This window comes from Triturus cristatus, chromosome 9, assembly GCF_964204655.1.
Source record: "Triturus cristatus chromosome 9, aTriCri1.1, whole genome shotgun sequence".
Lineage (NCBI taxonomy): Eukaryota > Metazoa > Chordata > Amphibia > Caudata > Salamandridae > Triturus > Triturus cristatus.
The window spans coordinates 1,166,292,652-1,166,320,502 of NC_140592.1; the positions used below are offsets into that span (position 1 = coordinate 1,166,292,652).

The window sequence follows — 27,851 nt, forward strand, 5'->3', positions numbered from 1 at the left end:
CCTAGTGTGGGTTCAAGTTCTGCCAGCCACCAGTTGGAGTCGATTGAGGTGTTAAGAATGGATCTTATTGTTTTACTGATCAGTAGGAAAGTGTGGTGGAACAAGGGTCCGATGGTGCACCCGAGTAGTTCCTTTTCATAGTAGCAGCAGTCTCGACAGTCGTGATTGTGACCCACAAGGCCAGCGTTCATTCTTTGGCTGTGATGGGAAGTTGACATGCGAAAGTGACAGGGTCCGGTTTATGGTTAAGTTGCCGTGTATGGAGATGATTTTGTTACAAATTTCGAAAGCTTGTTGGAAAGGTCTTGCTCTTGCTAGGAGGTGATGTTACTGGAGGTGGCAGGAGAAGCAGTGAAATATTTAATGATGGTGAAAATTTCATTCTTGCAAGACCTGTGCACTTGGTGCTCCATGTCTGCTGGAAGTAGTGTCACAGGGCAGATTGGAATTCATGGGATCTGTCTTAATCTCCATTGGCGCTCCAGTTGCTTGCAGTGGTGTTTCTTCACCCTGAGTTCCTCTCTGCTTCTTAGACCTGTGGTTGGGCTGTTGTTGTTGGATTCTTCTTGAAGGGAGCCTGAGCTTCGAAGAATGCATTCATCCAGCTTTTGAGATTCTTGATGGCTTTTGCAATTTCTCATGTGCTCGGGCCGATGCAGAGTGGTTGGAAGCCCAGTGCTCTTCTGTGATGATTTCAAGCTGAGGTGGGCAAGTCTGGCTGTCATAGGTCCCTGGTGGTGTGGAATAAATATGCTGAAACTGATGAGGGAGTGGTTTGTCTAGGTCATAGTTTCTGATTTGACAACTGTGATGTTGCTGATTGAGGAGACCATTGGGTCCAATAGGTGTCCTGTGGTGTGGGTGGGGTCAGTAATGTGCTGGGTGTGGCTTTCTAGAAGGGTTGTAGAGTTTGGTTCGGTGTGGTCTTCTAGGTGTTAGTCTTCAAGGAGGATGAAGGTATTGACATTGATGATGAGGGGTGTGACAAAGTCCATGATGTAACTGACAAAATTGGTGCAGTGTCCAGTGGGACTGTATACAAGGGTTGCGCTGAGGGAGAAGTTGGCTGGGATGGGGTGCAGCTGATGGTGACATTGTCTCCAGGATTATCCTTACTGCCTTGCCTGTCTATCTTGTAAGCTGGCTGTAACAATGTCTGGTGCCAAGGTTGGGTTTAGCCATCTCTCAGTGAGGAAGAGCATGTTGTAGTAATGCATTAACCTGTTTACTTGCATTGTTAGTGTGGCTCCATGGTTACAGAATGTTCATGTTTGAACAGCCAGGGATTGTTATCGTTCCCTGGGAGCTGTTGAGACGAACGGTCAATAAACTCAAGGTTTCCTCCACTTACCTTGTGTTGAGTGGTCACTTCAAATTGGCGACGAGTTGGACGACCGTTCCGTGTCTCCACCCACGTGTGTAGCTCTGGCTGTTCAGTCTAGAAATCTGGACTGCTCAAAGTGACTTAGTTGGAGCTGTTTTTCTCCCTGCTCGTGATTATGGTCTCCATTCAAAAGGTGTTCTGGCATTGGAAATTGCCACGGGTGTGCCGATGAGACATCGTGTCTTGGCGTAATTTGGTGGTGGATTCTCAGGAATTTAGCAGTCAAACGATTCTGTCAGAGCATTCCTGACTGCCAGTCCGACGTGTCTTTGAAACAAGATACTGTCTGTGCGCCTTCAATCCGGCTTGTCTCTGGACTGCACTGTTTTTCTAGGTAAGCGAGATCTGTGCCTTTGCGGTGTGGGCTGGAGTCTGCGTGTGAAAAGTGGATTTCACGGGACTCTTCAGCGGTCTGCTTTCCTCTGAGGTTTTGCTCCTTCTGATGACGTGTTGGAACGCAGCTAGTATGATGCATGACATCAGCTACATGTCTGCTTCGGAATCGGCTGCAGTGTCGCACAGAATTTGGAATCCCAACGGTGAGCGGCTCGTTCGCAGAACGCGCTGAGGAACAGAGACACACAGTAAGTTTGAATGCGTATGCCTTTGATTCTTTAGGTGTTATCGTTTTCCTGAGGCATTTACAAGACAATTTGGGTTCTGTGCACAAGGGTGTTAATGATTTGGTGAGCATTTAAAAAAAATTGTTTTCTCTCTTGGACCTCTTAATTTGTCGTTGGAACATCGTGGCTAGGTTTCTCCAACACTCTGGTTATATTGTTAACTTCCTGGTACATTGAACAGTTTTTATCGTTTTCCATCTACTGAAGAGTTCATGACATTTGGCAATAGGTTGACACTGCTGTTTGGAAAATAGCAGTTTCTTCATGTTTGTTCATCTTTGCTAGAAAACCAAAAAAAATACATTTTCACATGTAGTTTTGGGTGCACATTTAGGTCTGTTTTAAAAAACAGTTTATTTTGTTTTTCACATCTTCAGACAGTAATCTTATCTACATGGTGATCTCGGTGTATTTTACTACTGTGTTTTTTCCTACAACGTTTTGTCTCTAGTGTGCACATTTTAGTTTCACTTATTCAATATGCAAAGTGTACAAGCTCCTCCACCTTTTTTACAGCTCCCGGGAGACCCACCGGTAAGGTGGAAAGTATGTTATAGGGCCTTTACTAAGTATTTAGGGGCCATGAGATGGAATAGGTTCAGTGCAGAACGCAAAAAGTTTATTTTAGAACATAATCTTGGATTGGAGGGGCAAGCTGTTTTGGAACACTTACCACCTCTTGATGTGGTTGATGGTGAAGATCCCCTTAATGAGTTTGAAAAAGCTGTTGCCATGTTAGAAAAGCATTTGATGTTGAAGGGAGTTTAGTAGTGGCTAGGCAAAAATTCTTCACTAGAGAGCAAGAAGCGTATGAAAGTATTGTATCCTATGTGGCTGCAGTACGTATTTTGTCTACTGAATGCAAATTTGGGCATTTCACCTCGCAGTTGATCAGGGATCAAGTGGTGGTGCCTTGCAGAGATAAGAACGTTCAAGAGAAGCTTGTTACATTGCAAGAGACAATTTCTACTGTTAAAAGCATAGAATGATCACACAAAGCTTCTAGAGAGTTGAAACCAGATAAAGCTGTTGTTGGTGCCGTAAAGGAGTGCAAAGACCAAGGGGAAAAACAATTAAGTGAGCATAAGGGCAATAGATTTCCGTTTAATAAGTCTGAAAAAAATGGGTAAGCAAGGCAATTTATGTCCGAAATGTGGTTTCCCTTCACATTTTCCCAACTCCCGCCTCTGTCCTGCAAGGAGTGCTGGTTGTCGCAAGTGTGGCAGACAAGGACACTTTGCTAAAATGTGTGACTCCAGGGGAAGTGTTAATGTGGCTTATGTTGATGAGGATAAGTGTGACATGTCAACCGAAGTTGTCAGTTCCATGAGTGATTATTTTTTTTTTTTTTTTTTTTTTTAAAAACCTTTATTCTTTGAAATCAGTGAAACAGCTATTCAGCCGACAACCCGGGGGTACGGCAGCTTTAAAAACACAACACATGCTAGCGTCAACATTCCACTGACAGGAGAATCAAAGGTTCTATTTTAAATAAACACACACCCAAACCTAAACACAAGCAAGGCGATAAGTACTGTAAGCACCAGAAGGGGTTCCCATCAGGGGGAGCGAGCCCCATTTCGTCCAACAGACACAGGTCTATAGTAAGTGCAAGAGGGGAAGTCAGGGACTCAAGAAGACAAACACATATCAGCACGAAGTTCAAAGCCGGAAAGAAAGCTAAGGGGAGAGCTGCTCCTCAGGCGGGTCCGGGTCTGGGGGCAGGCATATGCCCCCTCTGTACTGGTTCCATCGCCCCCATACAGAATGCCATTTGCGAGGGCGCCCTCGAGCACAATACACTGTCTTCTCCCTAAACATGCTCCAATCCATGTTTTCCATCCACGCTGTCAATGTAGGAGGCCCATTAGAGCCCCACAGACGAGCGTTGTCGCGCTTGGCTACCATGTTCCCCAGGGTCACCCACTGAGTCTGTGCCGCGTCGTGATCAGTAGGACCCCAAACATTCAGGAGACAACACCGCGCCTCAGGCTGCATGACAATGCCCGTCGCCTCCCCCATCACCTCGTGGATTCGCCTCCAAAACTCCATAATCGCACCGCATTCCCAAATAATATGTAGGAAGGTGCCCACCATACCACAGCCTCTCTTACATAAGCCCTCCTCAGAAAAACCCATATGGACCAGCCTGGGCCCCGTCACGTAGACCCTATGGAGTATTTTAAGCTGCACCAACCGCAGGCGCGCGGGGATCGCGACCTCTTTGGGAGAAGAGACTGCGTACTGCCAATCCTCATCATCTAGTTCAAGGCCATCTCTGGTCCATTGATCACGCAACCCTAGAAGAAGATCCGCCCGAACATTAATAAGTTTCTTATAAATGAGCGAGATCGTACTCTCTGGCATATGGCCATCCAGGATCCGGTCCTCTAACGGAGAGGACTCCGGCACCTTCTCCCCTTCTACAAGGACTGACCGCAGGGCATGGCACACTTGAGCGTATCGGAAGAACTCTGTGCTCCCCAGCTCATATTCCTTCTGCAGCTCCTCTAATGACTTTATTCTACCCTTAACCAAAAGGTCTCCAACCCTGGATATACCGATCAGGTCCCATTTCTCAAACCCTTTTGTATGCCAAAGCTTTCCCAGAATATCGGAGTCGAACAGAGGGGTGGCGAGGGTAAGCTTACCCTTCCAGCCCAGTGAATCCGTCGCAACCTTCCATACATGCACGGCCACCCTGGTGGGCCCCGTAAGGGTTAAGTCCAACGACTTCGAATACAACGCTCTGGGGTAATTGCCCCCACGTAGCAACCATCGGTCCATGGCGAAGCCGGGGCTCAGCGCTGGACCATACACACCATGGTTAATCGTGCTCAACTGGGTGGCCCAGTAATAGCGTCGAATGTCTGGAAGCGCGATACCACCGTCGTACCACGGAAGCGTCAACTTAGCAATCGCTATACGCGGACGCCCTTCCCACAATAGCGCGCGCTGGTGGCTTTCGACCTCACGGAAATAACTGTCCGGGACCCAGTCAAGGGTATTCTGCAGGGCGTAGAGGAAACGGGGAAGAGACATCATTTTGAACAGAGCGGCACGGCCAAGGAGGGAAAGCGGCAACCGCCGCCAGCCCGCCACGTCCCGCCGCAGACGTGCCAAGGGAGGGAGCAAGTTCCTCTCGTATCGTAAAATGGGGTCGGTGGAAATATAGATCCCCAAATACAAAAAGCCCTGCTGGGCTATCTGGATCGAGCAGTTGCGCGGGACAGGCGGGACATCTCCACACAGGACATACAAGTATGACTTCCCCCAATTAATGACAAGACCAGAGTTCCTACCGAAAGAAGTCAAGACGTCACAAATCACTATCAGAGATTTCTTAGGCGAGGTGAGGTATAGCAGGATATCGTCGGCGTAAAGTGAAATACGGTCTTCGTGGTCAGGCGACCAACGAATCCCACGTATATCCGGGTGCCATCGTATCCATGCCGCCAGCGGCTCGAGAGCAAAGGCGAACAACAACGGCGACAGGGGACAACCCTGCCGGGTGCCTCTCCCGAGCTCGAACGGTGCCGACGCCCGCCCGTTCACCACGACGCTAGCGAGAGGCCCCTCATAGAGCAGCCTCACCCAGCCTACAAATCCAGGCCCAAAGCCGAACTTGGCTAGCACAGCCCACAGATATGCCCACTCCACCGTATCGAAGGCCATCGTGGCATCTAGGGACGCCACAATAGCCGGCTCTCGCATCGTGCCCGTCCTAGCAATCACTCCATGGAGGCGTCTAAGATTCAGTGCAGTGTTACGGTGCAGGATAAAGCCCGACTGATCCGGGTGGATCAAGTCGCCAAGCACCCGGACCAGGCGGTTAGCAAGGATCTTAGCAAGGATTTTCGGCTCGGCGTTGAGAAGTGATATCAGCCGATAGGAGCCACACTTGTCCCGGGGCTTACCGTCTTTATGTATTACCACAATCGTCGCCAGCCGTTGATCGAGCGGAAGAAACCCATTCGCCCGCGCCTCCACGAACATGGCGCGCAGGTGAGGAGCCAACTTATCCGGACGAAGCTTATACAGCTCAATCGGCAAACCATTTGGGCCCGAAGCCTTACCGGAGCGCAACGCGCGGATAGCACACGCCACTTCGTCGACAGTTATATCTCCATCGAGGTCATCCCTATCAATGGCAGAAAGGCAGGGCAAAGTGATATCACGCAGGAGGTCACACGAGTCCTCAGTCGGCCTATCCGAGACCGAGGTGTATACCGTACGAAAATAGTCCGAGAAACACTGAACTATACCGTCAGGGTCAGTGACAACCTCTCCCCCATCCGTCGACAACTCCGGCACCACTCGATTGACACGCTCTCTTTTATCCAACCACGCCAGCAATTTCCCGGCCTTATCACCAACATCATACAATCGACCCTGCTGCTCCCTATTGAGGGTCTTGGCAGCATTCGTCACCAGATCCCTATATTCCAGTTGCTTCAAGCTCAAATTATGCAGTGTGGCCGGTGCAACATCCTCTTCCAAGGCCGCTTCTAAAGCCGCTATCTCGTCCTCTACTTGCGTCACCTCGGCGTCTCTCCGCCGCTTGGCGGCCACTACCAAGGAAAGGGCCTCCCCTCTCAATACAGTCTTAAAAGCTTCCCACAAGGACACCGCAGATTCAACTGAACCCTGATTATCTTGAAAATAGTGGTCAACTGTCTTCAGCAATGCACTGCGCAGCTTGGGGTCACGAAAGTACCAGGGGTTAATGGGAGCCACCCTGCCCCCCACCACCCGGCCAATTTCCAGACGGGCCCACACCGGTGAATGATCAGATATGCCCTGTGCCAGATGCCTAGCCTCAAATACCAAAGAGGCGTGCGCAGCCAGAGTGAGCAAATAATCAATCCGAGAGAGACTCCCGTGGGCCCCGGAATGAAAGGTATATTGTCTCTGAGTGGGGTGCCGTAGCCTCCAACAGTCTACCAGACCAAAAGTATCTATAAAGTCGGGAAGCCACTTCTGAGCACCCCCGGTGTCTCTGGGCGGGTACCTATCGAGCATTCCAGAACCAACCGCATTGAAGTCTCCTCCCACCACCAGCATCCCTTCGGGGAGTTCCAACAAGGCCTTGCCCAGATCAGCAAACGTGGAGGCCTGCAGGGCAGGAGGGACATAAACAGAAACCAACACCAACGTTCTGCCCTCCCACCTCCCCGCCACAGCAACAAAACGCCCCCTGTCATCGGCAATGGTGGAGTCAACCTCAAATGGTAGGGAAGCTCTAACAAGTATACCCGCACCCCTGGAGCCCGAGGAGAACCCCGAGTGTGCAATGAATTTATAACCCTTTCTGTTAAGTGCATAACACATGTTCCCTATAAGGTGGGTCTCCTGCAGGAGGACCACATCTGGCGAGGTCCGTTTCAAGAATTGCAGGACTATCCCCCGTTTGATACGATCCCCTAAGCCATTAACATTCCAGCTAATTATGTTTAAGCCCCTATCCCCCATCCCCGAACACAAAGAGACCTCCACCCCCCCCGGAGAACCACGATCGGACAATACTGACAACCATTGCTACGCCTTGCAAGAAACCCCCCCCCAACAACTACCCCAACATCCCGAATCCCCCCCCCTCCCTGCACCCCTGCGTCAGCTTACAAAGCCCCCCCAACTTGCAGTGTGCCTGTCGCCCTATCAAAAACAAATCTACAAAAAGTACCCCAAGGGAAGAAAGAGCTCCTATCTTCCCCCCGCCGCCCTCCCATTACTGCAGGAAGGTGCGAGTCACTGTCCGGGGCTGAGTCAAAACCTGCCGACACCGAAGGTATCACTTCTGTCCATCCCGGTCGCCTTCCGCTCCATCCACGCTGTCCCGGCCGGGCTGTCGCCGAGGGAGCGCATCCAACCAGTCCCCTGCCATGTCCGGTGATTCGAAGAAGAAAGTCCGATCCTCATACACCACACGTAGCCTGGCGGGGAAAAGCATGGCATACTTCAGGTCCATATCCCTAAGCCGCCGCTTCACCCCCAGGAAACTTTTCCTCTGTTTCTGCACCATCTGGGTGAAGTCAGGATAAAAGCTCACAGAGGCGTTCTGAAAAGGCACCGGGCCTGTCACCCTCGATGCTTGCAGGATAGCGTCTCGATCCCGAAAATTAAAAATCCGGGCGACAATCGGCCTCGGGGGGGCTCCCACCTTAGGCCGTCCTCCAGGCACTCGGTGAGCCCGCTCCACCGCAAAAAACTTGCCGAGGCCCTTAGGCGCAAGATGATTCACCACCAAATCCTCGACGAGTAGATCCACGGAGAGCTCCTCTGAAGTTTCCGGGACCCCAATCAGGCGCACATTGTTGCGCCGGGCCCGACCTTCAAAATCTTCGAGCCGGCGGGCGGAGAGATCATTCGCGGTTCGTAACTTACGAACCTCAGCCTGGAGTTCCGAGACGTCGTCCGCGAGGCCAGTGGTCTTGAGGTCCAGGGACTTGACCCGCTCATTGGTTTTGCCCAGGTCCGCGCGGATCAAGTTGACATCAATCAAAATCATGTCCACCTTGTGCGCCAGGGTCTCGAACTGTCGCCCAATCGAAGATTGCATCCCATCTATCGCCCCCTTGATATCCTGCAATGATAACTCCGAAGTTGGGGATGGATCGGCCTTCTGTGCTTCCAGTGACTGTCCCGATCCACCAGGCGACCCCTTCTGCTGGGCATAACGATCCATATTGTTGGATTGGATATAGCCTCCCCGCCTGGTAGTCTTAGACTTCGACCTGTCTGCCTCCGATTTGGTCGACATCCCGAACTGCAGGACGGTCAGTTGCCAAAGGCCGTCCCTCACACAGCTGGAGGAAACAGGGTCCACTAGGACTTCAACAGCCAGTCAGGACCGAGTGGAGGTCCTCCAGACAACAGAGGATCTGCGTGAAGCACTCCCAACCCAGAGCGAACAAAGGGCGAGAAAGCGAAAGTGAAAGTGCAGCGGCATCCGTCCGTCAGTTCACACCTCCCAAGGCCGCTGTTGTTCAATTAGTGGCCGGGCATCCTGCCAGCGCGAGCCCCTGTCATCCTTCGGAGGTAGGCTGCAATCTTCCGCCATGCACAACTTCGGTCCCCGGTGGGCGATCTTTGCCCGGATAACGTCAATCGCCCCAGCTGTGACTCATTTGCTGGATTCCGTGCGTGAAAATCAGGATTTAGGACAGGATAATTGCAGGAGGGCGCGAGGGTAGCGGGAGCTCGGGGCTCACGCGGCCATCTTGGTCAAGCGCTAGGCTCCTCCCCCCTCCATGAGTGATTTAATGCTTGTTGCTAAGGATGATTGTGGCAACTCTGTGGATACTATCGTGCAGGTGATTGTTGCTGGGAAATCCATTTGTTTGCTAGTAGAGTCTGGAACTCGTATGACTATGATTACTGAGGAGTTGTTTGATTGTAATTGGATCGATAAACAACTAGAGCCTCCTGACAGAAATCCTGTCTCCTATGAGGGCAAAGGATTGAATTGAAAGGAATTTTTTAAACTAAGTTGATTTTCAAGGAGAGATGCATTAGTGGAAAGGTGTATGTGGCTAAGAAAAGATAAAACATCTTGGGATGGTACCACCAGGGTTTGTTTGGTATGAACCTGTCAAGAATTCCTGTCATACAAGGGAAACACGCCCTTATGTAAACAGGAGAGCTGTTACATAACTCAAGGGAAACACGCCCTTATGTAAACAGGAGAGCTGTTACATAACTCAAGGGAAACACGCCCTTATGTAAACAGGAGAGCTGTTACATAACTCAAGGAAAACACGCCCTATAAAGGGAGGAACCGGGAGGTACAAGGCTGTCGGATATTGTGTTTACACCGACGTACCTGCTTCGTGAAGAGCAGTGTTCCGGAGTGGTGCTCCAGTAAGGCAAGAACGGAGGTAGGTCGAGTCGTTACTCCCTGGGCCGTGTCTTGCCCCATCGTCACCTGTGAAGGACCCGGAAGCTCTACCGGTCAACCATTGAGCTTCGCTTTTTGACTCGGCTGAGTCCAAGCGCAGTGGCGCTTTTGCTGGTTGGAGTCGTAACTCCCAGCCCGACCAGAGACACAGGGACTGCCAGCTGTAACGCACACCAGGAGGTGTTTGCCGCGTTACAGACTCGGAAGTCCACAGGATCGATCGATCGAGCGGCTGCTCTCGGTTCAGTCTTCTTGCTTGTGATTGGGGTATCGGTGACGCATCACCAGGAGGTGACTCCGCGTCCCGGTGCAGTCTGAGAAAGAGGTTGAGCGGCTGCTCCCTTCAGGTAGAGACCCCGGCTGGGTGTTTCCCTGACTCCTCGATTCTCCCCAACACTCTTCGTGCCCCTCACAGCCTACCGATTGGCATTGTCGGCCATTTCATTTCTGCCCTCTGTTGGCATACGCCGGGATCGGCGTATATGCAGAGGACGGTTAGGACCATCCGTGCTGTGGGCTGGTAACGTACTTAGCCTGGAGGATTCCAGTGACTATAACTTTTGTTTGTTCTTTGTATTTTATTTGCCTTCATTAAAAGAACTAACCCTTCACAAGTGGTTGCGTCCTCATTGTCGTGTCTGTTAAACGATCCTGAGACGTTCAGGGCGTTACAAAATATCCGACCTTAATAACACTAACTGTCTCCCGGTCGATAACAGACATGGCAACACTTGATGATGTGCTGGCTGCTTTAGCGGCCATGCAAGTTGAAGTGGCTGCCTCTAGGCAAGAAACAGCCGATGTAAAAGCCAGACTGGATGCTATCCAATTGGACCCGCTCACGCCCAGCACCTCCCTCACGAACCAGACCCCTGCGGTAGTAGTGGAAATGCCGGTAGCCATCCCCTTGGCAACACCAGAGAGGTACAGTGGGGATCCTAACACAGTGCAGGTATTCCTCACACAAGTGGCGCTACATTTATCGTGCAAACCAAAGGCGTTCCCCACGAGTCAGGCTCGTGTGGCTTTCCTTATATCCTATTTGGCTGGAAACGCGGCACAATGGGCCGTACCTCTGGTGAGCAGGGACGACCCCCTCTTATGTGATTGGGGTGCTTTTCGCGAGGAATTCCTGAAGGTATTCGACAGAAGGGCTGACTCGTACACGGCGGACCGTGAAATGCTTGAGTTGAGACAGGGATCCAACGACCTGGTGCAGTATCTCAACGCGTTCCGAAGGCTGGTTGCGGAAACCAAGTGGCCTGTTGCTAAACAGACGGCGCTCTTCCATCAAGGGCTGTGCGATGAGCTCAAGGACGCCGTGGCTCATATTGACCCTCAACCCAAGACATGTGAGGGCCTTATCAACCTGGTATTACGGCTGGAACATAGGCTAAGTGAAAGAAAGGGGGATCATGGGAGAAAAGGAAAATCCCTTCCATCCTATGTGACGGTGGGAAGTCCTGAAACTTCCACCGCATCCAAGGGAGAACCCATGGACATCAGCGCAATACGAGCGAGCCTCACAGCCACGGAGAAAGAGTCACGCCGTAAACAAGGATTGTGCCTATATTGTGGCAAAAAAGGCCACTACGTACGTGAATGCCCTGCCAAACCGAAGACGTCACGTTATCGGGCCAACCGGTCGGTAACAGCCGTGGTGGACATACCGGCGGAAAACTAGAGGACTCCAAGACCAGAGAAGGGGCATCTCGGAGTCACTCATCCATCCCTTCACTTTCCAACTCGGTCACTAAGGGACAACGACACCTGTTTATCACGGTGCACGTGGGAGTGCATGACCAGTGGATACCCGTTGTGGCCATGGTGGATTCAGGGGCCACTGGCATGTTTATGGACCACAACGAGGCATGCAGGCTAGGGCTAGTGCTTCTTCCCAAAGCAGTACCCGAAGACGTCTTTGCGGTAGACGGAAGGCGATTGGTCACGGGGCCCATCGGACAGCACACGGGGGTCCTTCCGATGAGATATGGGAGGAACCATTTGGAACAAATCGATTTTAACATCATCCGAGCACCCCAATATGGCGTCATATTGGGATTGCCGTGGCTACAGAAACACAACCCCTTTGTGGATTGGCCAACACATCGCATCGAAATGACGTCACCGTATTGCATCCTGCATTGTGGAATAAGAACGGAATCCCTTGACGCAGATGAGAGCGGGAGTCAGACGGTGGCTACAGCGGCAGAAAAAGATGTGGCTCTCCCCCAGGCTTATCACAGTTTTGAGGATGTATTTGATGAGGTGAAGGCGGAAGTGCTACCACCACATAGACAGTTTGACTGCCAGATCGACCTGGTGCCAGGGGCCAGCGTTCCCAGCGGCAGGCTGTATGCCCTGACGGAGCCTGAAAACGTGCATCTCCGGGGGTACCTGGATAAACTCCTCAAGCTAGGATTCATCCGCCCGTCCAAGTCTCCGGCCGCCTCGCCACTCTTCTTCATCCCGAAGGCTAATGGGGAGCTGAGAGCCTGTGTGGACTTTAGGGCATTGAATGCGATAACCATAAAAAATCGGTACCCCTTGCCTCTCATCAGTGTACTTCTGGAACAGGTCAAGAAAGCTCGTATCTACACCAAGTTGGATTTGAAAGGGGCATACCATCTGGTGCGCATGAGGGACGGAGACGAGTGGAAGACCGCCTTTAAGACCAGGTTCGGCCTTTTTGAGTACCTCGTCATGCCGTTCGGTCTGTGCAACGCCCCGGCAGCCTTTCAGTACTTTTTGAATGAGGTATTCAGAGAGGAGTTGGATATCTACGTGGTCGTATATATCGACGACATCCTCATCTATTCGTCCAGTGTGGAGGAGCACGTACACCACGTCAAAGCTGTGCTCCAAAAGCTGAGGGAAAACATGCTGTTTTGTAAACTCAGCAAGTGTGACTTCCACGTCACATCCGTGGAATTCCTCGGAGTGATGCTGAGTCCAGAGGGACAGGAGATGGCAGAACGAAAGATCAAGGCGGTGAAAGAATGGCCGGTGCCCCAAAGCGTGAAGGACGTCCAAAGTTTCATTGGCTTCGCCAACTTTTACAGGCGGTTTATAGATGGATTTTCAGGAGTGGTGGCCCCAATCACACAGCTACTGAGGAAGTCCAAGGAGTTTGTCTGGTCCCCTGAAGCGAACAAAGCCTTTGAGGCCCTGAAAAGCGCCTTTGGTAAGGCGCCGGTGTTGGCTCACCCCGATCTGGATCTCCCCTACGTGGTGGAAGCGGACGCGTCGGATGTGGCGCTGGGGGCTATCTTGTCCCAACGCAACCACAACACAGGGGTGCTTCATCCCGTTGCGTACATGTCCCGCAAACTCAACGACGCCGAACGCAACTACCATATTGCGGAGAAGGAGCTTCTCGCAATCAAGGACGCCTTCACCGAATGGAGGCATTGGTTGATGGGGGCAAGACATGTGGTATCGGTGTACACGGACCATCGGAACCTACAGTTCATGACGGCCACTAGACACCTTTCTCCCAGGCAGCTGCGGTGGATGATCTTCTTTGCGGGGTTCAACTTCCGCATCACATATCGGCCGGGGACGGAAAACCGGAAGGCGGACGCCCTGTCCCGTCAATCTGCAGTTAAGGAACCATTGCCTGCAACCGAGCGTTCCATCATTTCCCCGAGGATGGTATTGGGGGTTATCCAACCGGATACTTTCCTGAGGGGAATAAAGAGAGGGATCAGGTCATTCGCATGGCGGAGGTGGCTCCTCAGTCACAGAGAATGGCAGCTGAAGGACGGGATACCCCTGAAGGGCAGGTGCCTATTGATACCCACGCCTAGGCTAAGGAAACAAGCATTCATCTGGTGCCATGACTCTCCATGCGCAGGTCATTTGGGCTTTGAAAAAATGGTGGCTAGCATGGGACGGCATTTCTGGTGGCCAACCATGAGAGTGGATGTCAGGAGGTGGGGACAGGAGTGTCCTACGTGTGCTACCATGAAGGCCGACCATGGCCGAACCCAAGGGCTCTTACATCCACTTCCGACCCCGGATAGACCATGGGATAGCATATCACTGGACTTCGTGGTGGGCCTACCGGTAGACCAGGGGATGACGGCAATACTGGTGGTGGTGGATTACTTGACGAAAATGGGGCACTTCATCCCCTGCAAGAGAGTCCCTACGGCCGGGGAATTGGCGTCACTACTCCTAAAGAATGTGGTACGACTGCATGGATTACCTGGGGTGATCGTGTCGGACCGGGGGTCGCAGTTTACTGCGCAATTCTGGAAGACTTGGTGCACTGCGCTGCATGTTAAGACCGCCCTGTCCACCAGCTACCACCCTCAAACGGACGGCCAAACCGAGCGCCTGAACCAAACGCTCAAACAGTATCTGCGATGTTTTGTGGACCAGGGCAGGGAAGAATGGGTCGACTTGCTATGGGTTGCAGAGATAGCCTATAACAACGCCACTCACAGCTCCACACAGTCATCTCCGTTCTATAGCAACTATGGCCAACATCCCAGGTTCTTGCCATTTCTACATCCGTTCAGAGAGGACAGGATTCCCGCCACAGCGGACAGGGTGGCACACATAAAGGACACGTTGATGCGCTCAAGGGCTGTCCTAATAGAGGCCAAGAGAAGATACAAGGCTGCGGCAGATAGGAAGAGAAGGCCCGGGCCACTGTACCGCACTGGAGACTACGTCTGGATATCCACAAGAAACATGAGGTTTCGAAAGAACAGTGTGTTCCATCCCAAGTACATGGGCCCCTATCGAATTACCAAGTGTATGGGTCCCGTGAACGTGAAGGTGTGCTTGCCCCATTCATTGCGGATACACCCTGTCTTTCATGTATCATTGCTCAAACCAGCACCCTCCAAGCCGTCTGGGACACCTAGGCCGGTATGCGTGGAGTCGGAGGTGGAGTATGAAGTGTCGGGCATACGGGCGTCCAAATGGCGCAGGGGGAAGCTGTGGTACCTGGTTGCGTGAAAAGGCTATGGCCCGGAGGAGCATTCATGGGAACCGGCTGAAGGGGTTCATGCTCCGCGCTTGGTCTCCTTGTTCCATCGGCGTTTTCCTGCCAGCGCTGGACCCGTGGGGAGCCGCTGAGAGGGAGGATGTACTGTCAAGAATTCCTGTCATACAAGGGAAACACGCCCTTATGTAAACAGGAGAGCTGTTACATAACTCAAGGGAAACACGCCCTTATGTAAACAGGAGAGCTGTTACATAACTCAAGGGAAACACGCCCTTATGTAAACAGGAGAGCTGTTACATAACTCAAGGGAAACACGCCCTTATGTAAACAGGAGAGCTGTTACATAACTCAAGGAAAACACGCCCTATAAAGGGAGGAACCGGGAGGTACAAGGCTGTCGGATATTGTGTTTACACCGACGTACCTGCTTCGTGAAGAGCAGTGTTCCGGAGTGGTGCTCCAGTAAGGCAAGAACGGAGGTAGGTCGAGTCGTTACTCCCTGGGCCGTGTCTTGCCCCATCGTCACCTGTGAAGGACCCGGAAGCTCTACCGGTCAACCATTGAGCTTCGCTTTTTGACTCGGCTGAGTCCAAGCGCAGTGGCGCTTTTGCTGGTTGGAGTCGTAACTCCCAGCCCGACCAGAGACACAGGGACTGCCAGCTGTAACGCACACCAGGAGGTGTTTGCCGCGTTACAGACTCGGAAGTCCATAGGATCGATCGAGCGGCTGCTCTCGGTTCAGTCTTCTTGCTTGTGATTGGGGTATCGGTGACGCATCACCAGGAGGTGACTCCGCGTCCCGGTGCAGTCTGAGGAAGAGGTTGAGCGGCTGCTCCCTTCAGGTAGAGACCCCGGCTGGGTGTTTCCCTGACTCCTCGATTCTCCCCAACACTCTTCGTGCCCCTCACAGCCTACCGATTGGCATTGTCGGCCATTTCATTTCTGCCCTCTGTTGGCATACGCCGGGATCGGCGTATATGCAGAGGACGGTTAGGACCATCCGTGCTGTGGGCTGGTAACGTACTTAGCCTGGAGGATTCCAGTGACTATAACTTTTGTTTGTTCTTTGTATTTTATTTGCCTTCATTAAAAGAACCAACCCTTCACAAGTGGTTGCGTCCTCATTGTCGTGTCTGTTAAACGATCCTGAGACGTTCAGGGCGTTACAGAACCTCAGGCCTGGCACCAAGGAACCTGTGTCTGTTGTTGATGAGGGAGTGCAGGGTAATGGTGTATCTCTATGGGCCCTTAAGTTTGGTAGTGTTTGCTGACAATCTGGGACACATTAAAGGCTTCAAACACCTCATCAAAGTTAAGGATCCATCTGTTCCTGTAAAACATAAGTTACATAATGTTCTTTTTAGTGTCAGAGATGATTTGGCTGAGGAGCTTAAGAGGATATGCGAGTCGGGGGTCATTGAACCAGTGGAATCATCTTTATGGTTATCTCCATTGGTCGTGGCCCGGAAAAAAATTGCCAGTCTTAGGGAATGTATTGACTTGCGCAGCTTGAATATGGAGATATGGGTTGATTCTCACCCTCTTCCCCGTATTGATAACATACCCTCAATGTTTGCAGGTTCAAATTTGTTTTCTAAGATAGATTTATCTTCTGCTTACCACCAGGTTGAGCTGGATCTCTCTTGCAAGCATCTTACTGTGTTTGTTTCACCTGTCAAAATTTTTCATTTCAAGAGGATGCCTTTTGTGCTTGCTTCGGCAGCCTCGGTGTTCCAGCGTATTATGGAAAAAGTTTTGGAGGGTGTCGTATACTTTTGTATTCCAGGACGATATTTTGGTGGCTGGAAAGTGCAGGGATTCACATGACAGAATTCTAATTGCAGTATTGAGCAGGTTGCAGGAGAAAGGAATTGTTGCAAACAAAGACAAGTGTGTTTTTTGGGTAGAATCTATTGAGTATCTAGGACATCGAATCTCCGGAGAAGGGATTCTACCGAGAGAGGGGCTAATTGATGCTATTTTGAAAGCACCATATCCCAGGTCAAAAGAACAAGTGTCTTCGTTTTTGGGGGTTTGTGAGTTTTACACTAAGTTTATTCCCTATTATGCTGCCAAAACTGTGCATTTGCATGAACTTCTCAAGAGGAAGGTTACCTTTTTGTGGGATAAGGCCTGTCAGAGTGAGTTTGATCAAATCAAGCAAGAGCTTGGGTCGTGGGAAATTTTGTCCCCTTTTGATCCAGCTAAGCAGTGTATTGTCTCTGTTGATGCTGGTTTGGGCGGTATGGTTACACAAATCAAGCAGAGTGTGGAGAATACGGTTGGGTTCACTTCTCGTTCTCTACGCCAAAGTGAGAAGAACTATTCTGTAATTGAAAGAGAGCTTTTAGCCTGCTGTTTGGCTGTGGAAATATTCAAGACCTTTTTGTGGGGAAGGACTTTCAAGTTGCTATCTGATCATAAACCTTTCATTCCTATATAAAAATGGTCTTGTGGTGAAAGGGCATACCCCCAGGATTGCAAGACTAAGTTCTAAATTGCTACAGCATAATTTTGTGGTTGAATATGTTCCTGGTGGGAAAAATACTAGGGCTGATTTTCTCTCTAGGTCACCTTTACCGTGTTGTGAGGATGATTTACCTGGATGTGACGATGATGAGGAATGTTTGATTGCAGCTGTGGAGGTTTGCAGTGTTGGGTGTTTTGATGAAAAGGAATGGTTTGATGGTGTGGAATGTTATTGCTTTCTCAAAGTTTAGAATCACATTGTTTGCGGCTAGCCTAAGGAAAAACATCTTGATGTGGAGCTCCAGCCATTTGTCTAGATTGCTCCTGAATTTTCATTGGAGGGAGGTGATATCATCATGCAAGGTGTTTAAGGGCTTGCATTGTTAATTCTGGTAATGAGGGTTGAGGTTCCGTGTGGGACGGGACGGCACTTTTTGGGTGGTGACGAATATGGACGAGTGTGGTATCTATGAACCGCAAATGACGAGTACAGTGGGTGTGCGAAGTTTCGCTATGCAGCCTTGTACGGTTCGTCTCATCTTTGTGTTCGTTCATTCGAACCCTCGGGTTCCATTTTAGATACAGCGTCCATTTTGTTTTCTTGCCCTCAAGTAGCCAGCGAACGGGCTTTTGTCCGTTTCGTGACCCTGGGACTGTCAAGATAGTATGAAGGACACGTGTTTCTTTGAGGTGACTTTTATGACGAGGGGAATGACACGAGTAAGGCAGATGGCCCCGCTCGAGGCTCATCTTGCCGCTCCGGTCTATTGTTTCAGTCATGCATACATTAGACACGAGGTCTTTGATCCCTCTCTCGAGTTTCCTTTATTGCCTCTAGCATTCTCTTCCAACCTGTTGTGCATCCTCATCTTTTCCTCGCATCCTGTTTTCCGTCCTTCCTCTTAATGTGTTTATTGCGGAGGGGATATGTTTTTACAGTTGGGAACCGGCAAGACTGTTGTAATTATGTTCCGGCCTCCTGAAACATGAACGCGACCCTTTTTGAAGTTTATTGTGGGAACTGAGTTGTAACCTTTGTTCGCCATACTGCGCTATGGCAAAAACGTGTATAAAAGGAGCGACCCACTTCTATGAATTTGAAGCAGTCTCCGAGAACCTACACGCTGTGTACTTCTTGTGACTTCTGTATCCCTGCAGTAAATAAACGCTGATCTCTGACGTCACTGGAAGTGTCCCGTGTCTCTGTGTCTTGTACGCCAGAACAGGTAACCTACGAAGGTTTCAGGTGTTGTCCCCTGGCACCGCTGGGTCTTAAGAAAACCCAGTCCTTCAGTTGGCGCCCAACGTGGGGCGACATCAACGGTACCGGTCCAAAGCCCGACGATCGTGAGGAACTTCGTGTGAAATCTCCGAGGGAAGGTGCACCCCGCTTCATCGATCCAGTTGTCGAAATAAGTGGCCCGACGTCCTTTCCGCGAAGATCCCCGCCTCCTGACGGCTGCGACGGACCGATGCCCTGACTGTCGACCTGTTTGGTGCCTGGCGTAGTCCTTTGTACGGCTAGACGATAGACGGGCCTTCCTGGTGACGCCATTGCTCTTTCTCAGTTAAGTATTTGTGGGTCGCTCCCAGTGTTGCTTTGTTGGTTGCATGGTTCCATTGCATTTGTGGTTCTTAGTTGTTGGTTCTTAGTTGTTGGGTTTATTTGACGATTGCAATTGCCAAAAACCGAGGGTCTTGCATTTTTGCGAGGACATCGTAATTCGATAGCCCTTGAAGTTGGTATACTCGGTTAGTGTGCACGATGCCTGGCCGTAGTACTTTGTTTGGGTTTCTCAAATGTTGCAGCATGGATTCCCGGCTGGAGGATTCCTGCCCGATACCTCCGGTTGGAACTCCGCTTTATGAGCTCTATAGTCGCCATGGCGTGGGTCCTATCGTATATAATGAATATTGGGTTCGCTATACTAAAAAGGATGGTGTCCTTAGTTGGCCACCTCATGGCAGTTTTGAGGCTGCCATTTTAGATAACTTGGAAGCGAAATTGTTTAAAAAGAAAGCTAGGCCGGCCATGTTTGATTCCTTCCGGTTATGGCGGAAAGAGGCCAAGCAGAAAGAAATCAAACAGAACAAGAAAAATAAACGAGAAGGTGTCATTACGGTGATGCGCGATGCAGAACGGTATCAGTTAGACAGAAACGAGAAGGAGAAAGAAGTTAGTGCTCGGCTTCACCATATGTCGGTGGACAAATGTTACCCGACGCTACCTTCTACGATCGATAAGACAGGAGAAGAATCGGTGGAAGATTCGCTTTTGTCTTATCTGATGAAATCGCCACCTCCTTATGCTCCTGATGTTATGGGTCTTGTTAATCCCCCTCTTCCTCAACCTGCTGTTTTGGCGGCTGCTGGTCAGCCCGCCGTTCCTCCTGTACTCCCGAATCCCCTTGGGCCACAGATCGTACATCCCCTTGGTCCGGTTTCTCTCCCTATTGCGCCTTTCCCAGTCCCTCCTCAGTCTGTTGTTCCCGCTACTCCTGCTGCTGCATCTACCTCTACTGTTTCTGCCCCTATGGCTGCTACACCTTCGTCTTCTTCCTCCTCCCCTTCTGTTCGTAGCCGTCTCTTGACTGCTGTTGCTTCTCTTTATTCTCCGTTCTTTGGGCCGATACTTGGCTCGACTCTTTCGGATGTTGCTCAAAGACGTAGTCAGCTTCCTGATGATAGGGAGCGTGAATCATTGGTAAAAACGGCGCGCAGATGGATTCGCAACCCTGTTAGATACACCCCACGTGTGGTGTTCGAAACATTTTCTCAGTTCAATGCGCCCACGCAACGATTTGTGTTCGAAGAATTGTGTAAGTCATTAAAAGAGGAGTGGGATGATGATATGGCTGATGATATGCCACCTGAGGTTTCCGAGCTACAGCTCCGGTTCGCCACGGGTGTCATTGTAGGTGATAAAGTCCGCGAGGCTTTAGAACGTTTGCTATCCTTTCGATGTACAGTGCAACCACGCGCACTGTTTAAAGACGCGACCACGGAGTGGATGGCACAACCTGGTCAGTATCCAATGCGAGAAGTTCCCCCAGTATGGATGCCAGGCGATGCTGCTGCTAACCCTCCTGTCCAACCGCACTTCCAGAGAGTGTGGATACACCTCCCTTGGAAGCGGTCGGAAGTTTTGCAAGTGAAGCAATCACTACCCGATCCTCGTAAGAACCCTGCGGGTTATTATAAGGAGCTGTCCCAATTGGTGGATGCTACAGTTATGAACCTAGCCGATATTGATATGTTGTTCGGTAATGTGGTGCCTCAGCCGGTTTGGGCGAAAATCCGTCATGAGAATCATGTCGCCGAGTTAGGCGGTGACTGGGCTGCCCTTACAGCGGCAGATGCCCGGCAGGTTGGTGGGGCTAAACCTGAACAGGTTATTGCGGCTTTGCCCCAGAGGATTATTACCCTCATGAAGACGCTTATGCCAGCGATGCGCGTCAATTGGGACAAACTATCAGCATGCAGGCAAAAGAAGGATGAAAGTGTGTCCGACTTCTTTACTAGGTTCGAAGAGGCGTTCCTTGATCATAGTGGTCAGGATATGGGATCTGAGGGTGGTCAACGGTTGTTCGTTGACAAATTTGTATCGAATTTGTTGCCCGACTTGAGCAACAAGTTGAAGAATTCTGAGAGTGCGTGGGCTGTTTCTACCACTGCCCAAATATTGGCTACGGCCCAATATTATGAGAATAGAGAAAAAGAGGAAAGTGAGCGTGCAGAAAAGAAAACTAAGGACCTCAAAACTAAGGTCTTGTTGCAGCAAGCTTATCCTCCGCGTTCGAATTTTAGTGATGTGCAGCAGCCAATTAGATCGCAACCGCAGTTTTCTAAACCACAGCAGCGCAATGCTTCGCCTGCGCCCCGCACTGTGCTGAGATATAATCAGTGCGCATATTGTCGTGGGGAAGGTCATTTTAAGTTCGATTGTCCGGTTTTACGTGATAGGGCTAATGGTGTGTCGGCTCGGGGAGGACGTGGTGGTCCTCAACAGACTTCTCGTGGTAGAGGTCGCGGAGTTACCCAGAACCAGACCGAACGCTTTGCGACGATTTCGGATTCGCAGAATTGTTTCGATCGACGCGAATCATTGTCTGATCGGTCTGCACAGTATCATGTGGACGATCATTATGTTGAGTGTGATGTTGACGCGGATGGTATCTACTAGGACAGCCGTAGACAAAGGAGGGGAGGAGTATCAGTTCCGGTTGATCAGAAAGGGCCCTATGTTGCAGTAGCCACTTTGGGCGTTGTTGAGCCTTTTCTGTTGGACACTGGTGCAGCGAAAAGTTCCATCATGCATTCTAAACTCCCTGGCGCGCCTTTGTCTGGCTTAACGAATGTCTCCGTTGGATTTTCTGGCGCCCCTGTTAGCAATCCGGTCTCCAGCCCTTTGCCCCTTACCATTGGGTCTCATGAGCTGGAAGCTCCTTTGATTTTGACTACTGGTTGTGGTGAGAATCTTTTGGGCTTAGATCTGTTGAAGAGGCTACATGCGACTCTGTACTGTTCTCCCACGGGTGTGGAGCTTACGTTGGGTAAGAGCGTGATTTCCCCTATGTATTTGTCGATCGACAGACTCCCTCCGGAATTGAGGTCTCTTCCAGATTCCTTGTGGGCAACAGGTCCCAATGATGTGGGCCTGTTGGATATACCATCTTATGTTGTCCAACTAAAAGTGGGTGCGCGGTTGCCACGTATACCTCAGTATCGTATCTCCCTTGATGGCGAACGGGCACTGTTAGCGATCATTTACGATCTGATCGGCAAAGATGTTATTGAGGAGACACGAGGTAATGTGTGCAATAGTCCCGTGTTGCCTATTCTGAAACGAACGGATCCCTCTAAGCCTCCCGTGTATCGTTTAGTTATCGATTTGCGAGAGGTAAACAAAGTTGTTGTTCCACAGTTTCCTGTGGTACCGGACATTACAGCTTTACTGACTCTGATTCCAGCCACTGCATCATGGTTCTCGGTCATCGATCTGAAGAATGCGTTCTTCAGTATTCCGATTGCTGTAGAGAGCAGAGATTTGTTTGGTTTCTCATTAGGTGGGCGTAGCTTCAGATTCAAACGCGCTCCACAGGGCTACTGTGAGAGTCCATCAATCTACAGCCAAGCTCTTAAGAGTCAACTTGATGCGTTTGTGTTACCGGCTGGTGCAGCCTTGATTCAGTACGTTGATGATCTGTTAATTGCTGCTGACACTGAACAGCTCTGTAAAGTCACTACAGTGTCTTTGTTACAGCACCTTTGCGACTTGCATCATAAAGTGTCGCCTTCCAAACTACAATATTGTTGTCAAGAAGTAACCTACCTCGGTCACTTATTGTCAAAGGCGGGAAGAAGGTTGACCCCTGAAAGAATTGCAGCAATTGCTCGAATGACTGTGCCGACAACTCAGAGAGATGTGCGTGCCTTTTTAGGTATCACGTCGTACTGCAGACAGTGGATCCCGAACTTTTCACTGTTAGCGAAACCATTGGTAGCTCTCACGTGCAAGGACGTTTCGACTCCTTTGCCTTGGACGGAGGAATGTCAGAAAAGTTTTTCTGAACTACGTGATGCACTGTGTTCGGCTCCTGTGTTAGGTACTCCTGATTACAGTAAGCCTTTCACATTATACGTCCATGAGAGGGATGGTTGTGCGTTGAGTGTCCTAACGCAACAATTTGGTGATAAGCAGCGTCCGTGTGCATATTTTTCCTCGACCTTAGACCCGGTAGCTAGAGCGTTGCCAAGTTGCTTGAGGGCGACGGCGGCAGCTGCGGCGTCTATTCGACAATCCGCAGGTTTGGTCATGGACAATATGCTCATAGTAATGGTTCCGCATGCAGTCGATACGCTCTTGAATCGGACAAAGACTCAACATCTAACGAGTGCACGGTTGTCTGGGTATGAGCTTACCCTTTTGGCAAGTCATATTCAGATTAAGCGCTGTAACGTACTGAATCCGGCGACATTGTTGCCGATTAATACAGAAGCAGATAATGTGCTGCCCCATGATTGTTATTTACGAACTGAGGAAGAAACAAAAGGTCGTGTGGACCTGAAAAACACTCCCTTGTCGGATCCCGATGGTACTTTGTATGTGGATGGCTCTTGTTTCAAGTTGCCGAATGGCGATGTGACGACTGCGTATGCTGTGGTGTCATTGAGCATGGTGGTGGAAACTGCGAGATTGAACCAGAATTCAGCACAAGCGGCAGAATTAATTGCATTAACGAGGGCGTGTGTTCTGTCGAAAGGAAAGCGTGTGAATGTGTTTACCGACAGCCAGTATGCGTTTGGCGTTGCGCACAACTTTGGAAGATTGTGGAGAGAGAGAGGATTTATGACATCGCATGGTACGAAGATTCAACACGGACAACTAGTGAATGATCTTTTGGACGCACTTACGTTGCCTAAACAAGTGGCGATCGTCAAATGTAGTGCGCACCGGAAAGTGACGGATGATGTTGGTCGTGGTAATGCATTTGCGGATGAGATTGCTAAAGAAACGGCTAAGAATCTTGCGACTCGAATGTACGTTACGAGTTCAGTAAGATGGCCGGAAGAGACTGGTATGTGTGAAAATACTGTCGAGAGTGTGAAAGAGATTCAGAATGGAGCTACTGAAGCTGAAAAGACCAAGTGGAAAGAAAGTGTAGGGAAATTGGATATGCATGGATGTTGGGTTGATCTGACGGAATGTCAGAGGTGGATGCTTCCAGATGCATACGTGTTAGCTGTTGTGACGATGGCTCATGGTTTGTCACATATCAGTGCGAAAGGAATATGCAAGTTCTTGTCCCCTGTGTGGAGGAATGATGGTATTGCTAAGTGTGCCGAACGAGTGGTTAAGAATTGTATGGTGTGTTTGATGCACAATCCTGGAAAAGGCACCCCCACTCCACCTGGTCATTTCGCTCCTCCTACCTGTCCCTTTGAGGTTATCCAGCTGGACTTCATCCACATGGAGAGATGCAATAACTTGAAGTACGTTTTGGTTGTGGTTTGCGCGTTCTCCAGATGGATTGAGGCCTATCCTCTTAAGGATAATACTGCCATGTCCACAGCGAAAATCTTGCTGAAGGAATACTTCCCTAGGTATGGAATGCCGCGGATTGTGTGGTCGGATAATGGAAGTGAGTTTGTGGGAAGTGTAATGCAGAGTGTGTGTAAGGGCCTTGGAATAAAGCAGAAATTCCACAGTGCCAACCATCCTCAGGCAGCGGGTTTGGTTGAAGGGTACAATGGTACCCTGAAGCTGAAACTCGCTAAGGTTCAAGCTACGACTGGTCTGTCATGGCCCGATGCCTTGCCTCTGGCTCTCCTATCGACCAGAGCGACGGTACACTCTCGAGTAGGGCTCAGCCCATATGAGATTGTGTTCGGTCGCCCTGCAAATATTTGGGGAGTCCCGAGACCTAGGGCTTTTGATAGTCTTGAATATCCAATGTTGATCGATTATTTGTATGATTTGACCACTAAACTACGATTAATTCATCAACAGGTCTTTGAAGCTCTACCGGCGCAGACAGAGGGTCCTGGACATCAGCTCCGGCCAGGTGACTGGGTAGTCACCCGAAATTTCGGTCGGAAGCGTAATTTGGAGCCAAGATTTGTTGGACCCCACTTAGTCTTGTTGACGACGAGGACAGCGGTTCGACTGGAGGGCCGGAAGAATTGGGTCCACGCCAGTCATACAAAGAAGGTACCGATCCCCTTATCAACTGACGGTTGGGTGAGAACTGGGATTCCGGCCGAAGAGACTGAGACTCCCTCGCGTTTCGTGCCGTTCAGCGACGCTCAACTTGTGGAGGATTCGTCATTGCCCTATCCACAAGTGGAGTCATCAGTAGCAGAAAACCCAAGGTCCGACTCGTCATCTGCTTCATTGAACACTGCTGCGCCAGCTGAACAATTGTTCGTAGAACAAACTCAACCTGGAAGAAGTCGATACTTTCTTCGTTCAAGGACTTCAAAGACTAATAAAAATTGATAGTATAGTGGTTTTGACGTTATGAATGTTATGAACAATTACATCCTTTCTTTTAAAGTTTTTCGTGTTTTCCACTGCTAAGAGACTTGTAATAAATTTGAACCTCTCCATCCGGGTTACCGTAGGGCCGTGCGGGTACTTCTTTCTGTTTAGCAGGTTTCTGACGCTAGGTTGGTTACTTTTGTCGATTCCTGGGAACTCCTGGGAATTGATAATCGCTGCTCAGAACAAAGTGCGTCAAGAACGTCACGGACGGTTTGTAGAGGATGGCATTCTTTAAGCTGGTGGAAGAAGAAAGGGTGTTGGCACAGAGATCAGAGTTAAGGAGGGTCGTGCGAACAAAATGTTTTTTGTTTCAGGTGTTTTTGTTATTCCTAACTGTATCTATGTTATTGGTGGGCGGAGTGTATTTTGGGGTATCGAAATTCTTGCCTTCTGTTTCGCCTACCTTTTCTCCTAACCTAAGTTCTCGCACTACTGTTTCCCCACATTCTTTTCATCCTTTGCCTCAACACGAACAGGTTAGACGTGCGGAATTCAGGAATAATTCTTTTGTCCAACTCCTACATCAGCATCAGTTAGTGGTGAATACTACAAATTGTTGGGTATGTGGGTTAATGCCGCACACCATGGATAGGGGTATTCCGTACTTGGTCCTTCCATACAGTTCCCAGGGTTCAGCCCGAGCATTCCAAACCATGTTTCGCAGTGCACTAGACTCTTACCCTAGTCGAGAGCCACGATCTGTCAAGTCCGGTCCTGGTCCGTACCACAAGCCTCTGGCGATAGCCATAGCAGATCTGGACAGAGATATTTCTGATGTATCACTCATCCCAGACGAAGAAGTGCAGGCTTATAAGGATCTGAGTGAGGCTGAGTATGGTACGTCAGTGGGGGATAGACAGTTGAAGAGCTCGTCCCCTATATGGATTGTACCGCACCTTGGTAATTTCTGTTTGCAAGGTTTGGGTCGAAATCCGAGAGCACAACTTGGGAACAGTGCTTGCACTGAAACGTATGTCCTACCGATGCTCTCTTCCCCTGTTTTTCTGACCGCCAAGGGCACCTATTTTGTGTGTTATGAGCGCGCATATACATGGTTACCCCGCGACTTCTCGGGTACCTGTTATATTGCGAATCTCTTACCTCCGACCTTCACAGTTGCTTCTGACTATCACAAAACCAGAGTCGTGAGAGGCGTAATCAGCAAAGAGGATACTGCTGGTCAAGAAGCAGGAGACTTCTTTAAGGGTTTCCTGCCGTTTTGGGGACCTATGGTTAATAGTAGGAACCTAAGACAGTTGACCCGTGTGGTGGAATCGACCGCTAATATTACTGCAAACGCCCTTGGTAATCTAACAGCGGAACTACAGGCGGATAGACTCATGACGTTGCAGAACCGTATGGTTCTAGACGTTGTTCTTGCAGATCGAGGGGGTGTGTGTAAAATTATCCATTCGAGTTGTTGCATTTTCATCCCTGACAATGCTCCGACTGTATATCAAGCCATCTCGCAGTTGCATAAGATTTCCGAGTCCATACACGTGGACGAAGGTAATTGGACGCTTCTAGGATGGTTTTGGGGCCTGATGTCAACTTGGGGTTGGAGTATTCTGATGATTGTAGGGGCTGTTGTAGCGTTTCTGTTCACGTGTTGTCTTTGTGTTCAGTGTGGTCCTGCCTTATGTGGCCAATGTGCTGCGACGTGTATAAGGCGGCCATCTGTTACCAAGGAGACATTGATGGATAGAATGATGTTTCAGCAGCATCTGAACGATCTGATGAATATCGATATAGATTCTGATCTAGACTAGTGCTTGCCTACATGAGGGCAAAAGGAGCGTCTGAGGTTCCGTGTGGGACGGGACGGCACTTTTTGGGTGGTGACGAATATGGACGAGTGTGGTATCTATGAACCGCAAATGACGAGTACAGTGGGTGTGCGAAGTTTCGCTATGCAGCCTTGTACGGTTCGTCTCATCTTTGTGTTCGTTCATTCGAACCCTCGGGTTCCATTTTAGATACAGCGTCCATTTTGTTTTCTTGCCCTCAAGTAGCCAGCGAACGGGCTTTTGTCCGTTTCGTGACCCTGGGACTGTCAAGATAGTATGAAGGACACGTGTTTCTTTGAGGTGACTTTTATGACGAGGGGAATGACACGAGTAAGGCAGATGGCCCCGCTCGAGGCTCATCTTGCCGCTCCGGTCTATTGTTTCAGTCATGCATACATTAGACACGAGGTCTTTGATCCCTCTCTCGAGTTTCCTTTATTGCCTCTAGCATTCTCTTCCAACCTGTTGTGCATCCTCATCTTTTCCTCGCATCCTGTTTTCCGTCCTTCCTCTTAATGTGTTTATTGCGGAGGGGATATGTTTTTACAGTTGGGAACCGGCAAGACTGTTGTAATTATGTTCCGGCCTCCTGAAACATGAACGCGACCCTTTTTGAAGTTTATTGTGGGAACTGAGTTGTAACCTTTGTTCGCCATACTGCGCTATGGCAAAAACGTGTATAAAAGG

At 50.0% G+C, this 27,851-nt stretch overlaps 2 protein-coding genes across 2 annotated transcripts in view; both read left to right on the forward strand.

The window, feature by feature from the left end:
• The window catches only part of RAD51B (RAD51 paralog B), a 2,869,137-nt gene that overhangs the window by 1,451,979 nt on the left and 1,389,307 nt on the right, over positions 1 to 27,851 (forward strand). The gene's annotated exons all lie outside the window — the stretch shown is intronic.
• LOC146799570 (uncharacterized) lies at positions 1,515 to 27,458 on the forward strand. The gene is made up of 2 exons (XM_085628081.1): positions 1,515 to 1,968; positions 24,844 to 27,458. Exon 2 carries the CDS (start codon positions 25,599 to 25,601, stop codon positions 27,144 to 27,146), a length of 1,548 nt encoding a protein of 515 aa, XP_085484207.1. The 5' UTR covers positions 1,515 to 1,968; positions 24,844 to 25,598; the 3' UTR covers positions 27,147 to 27,458.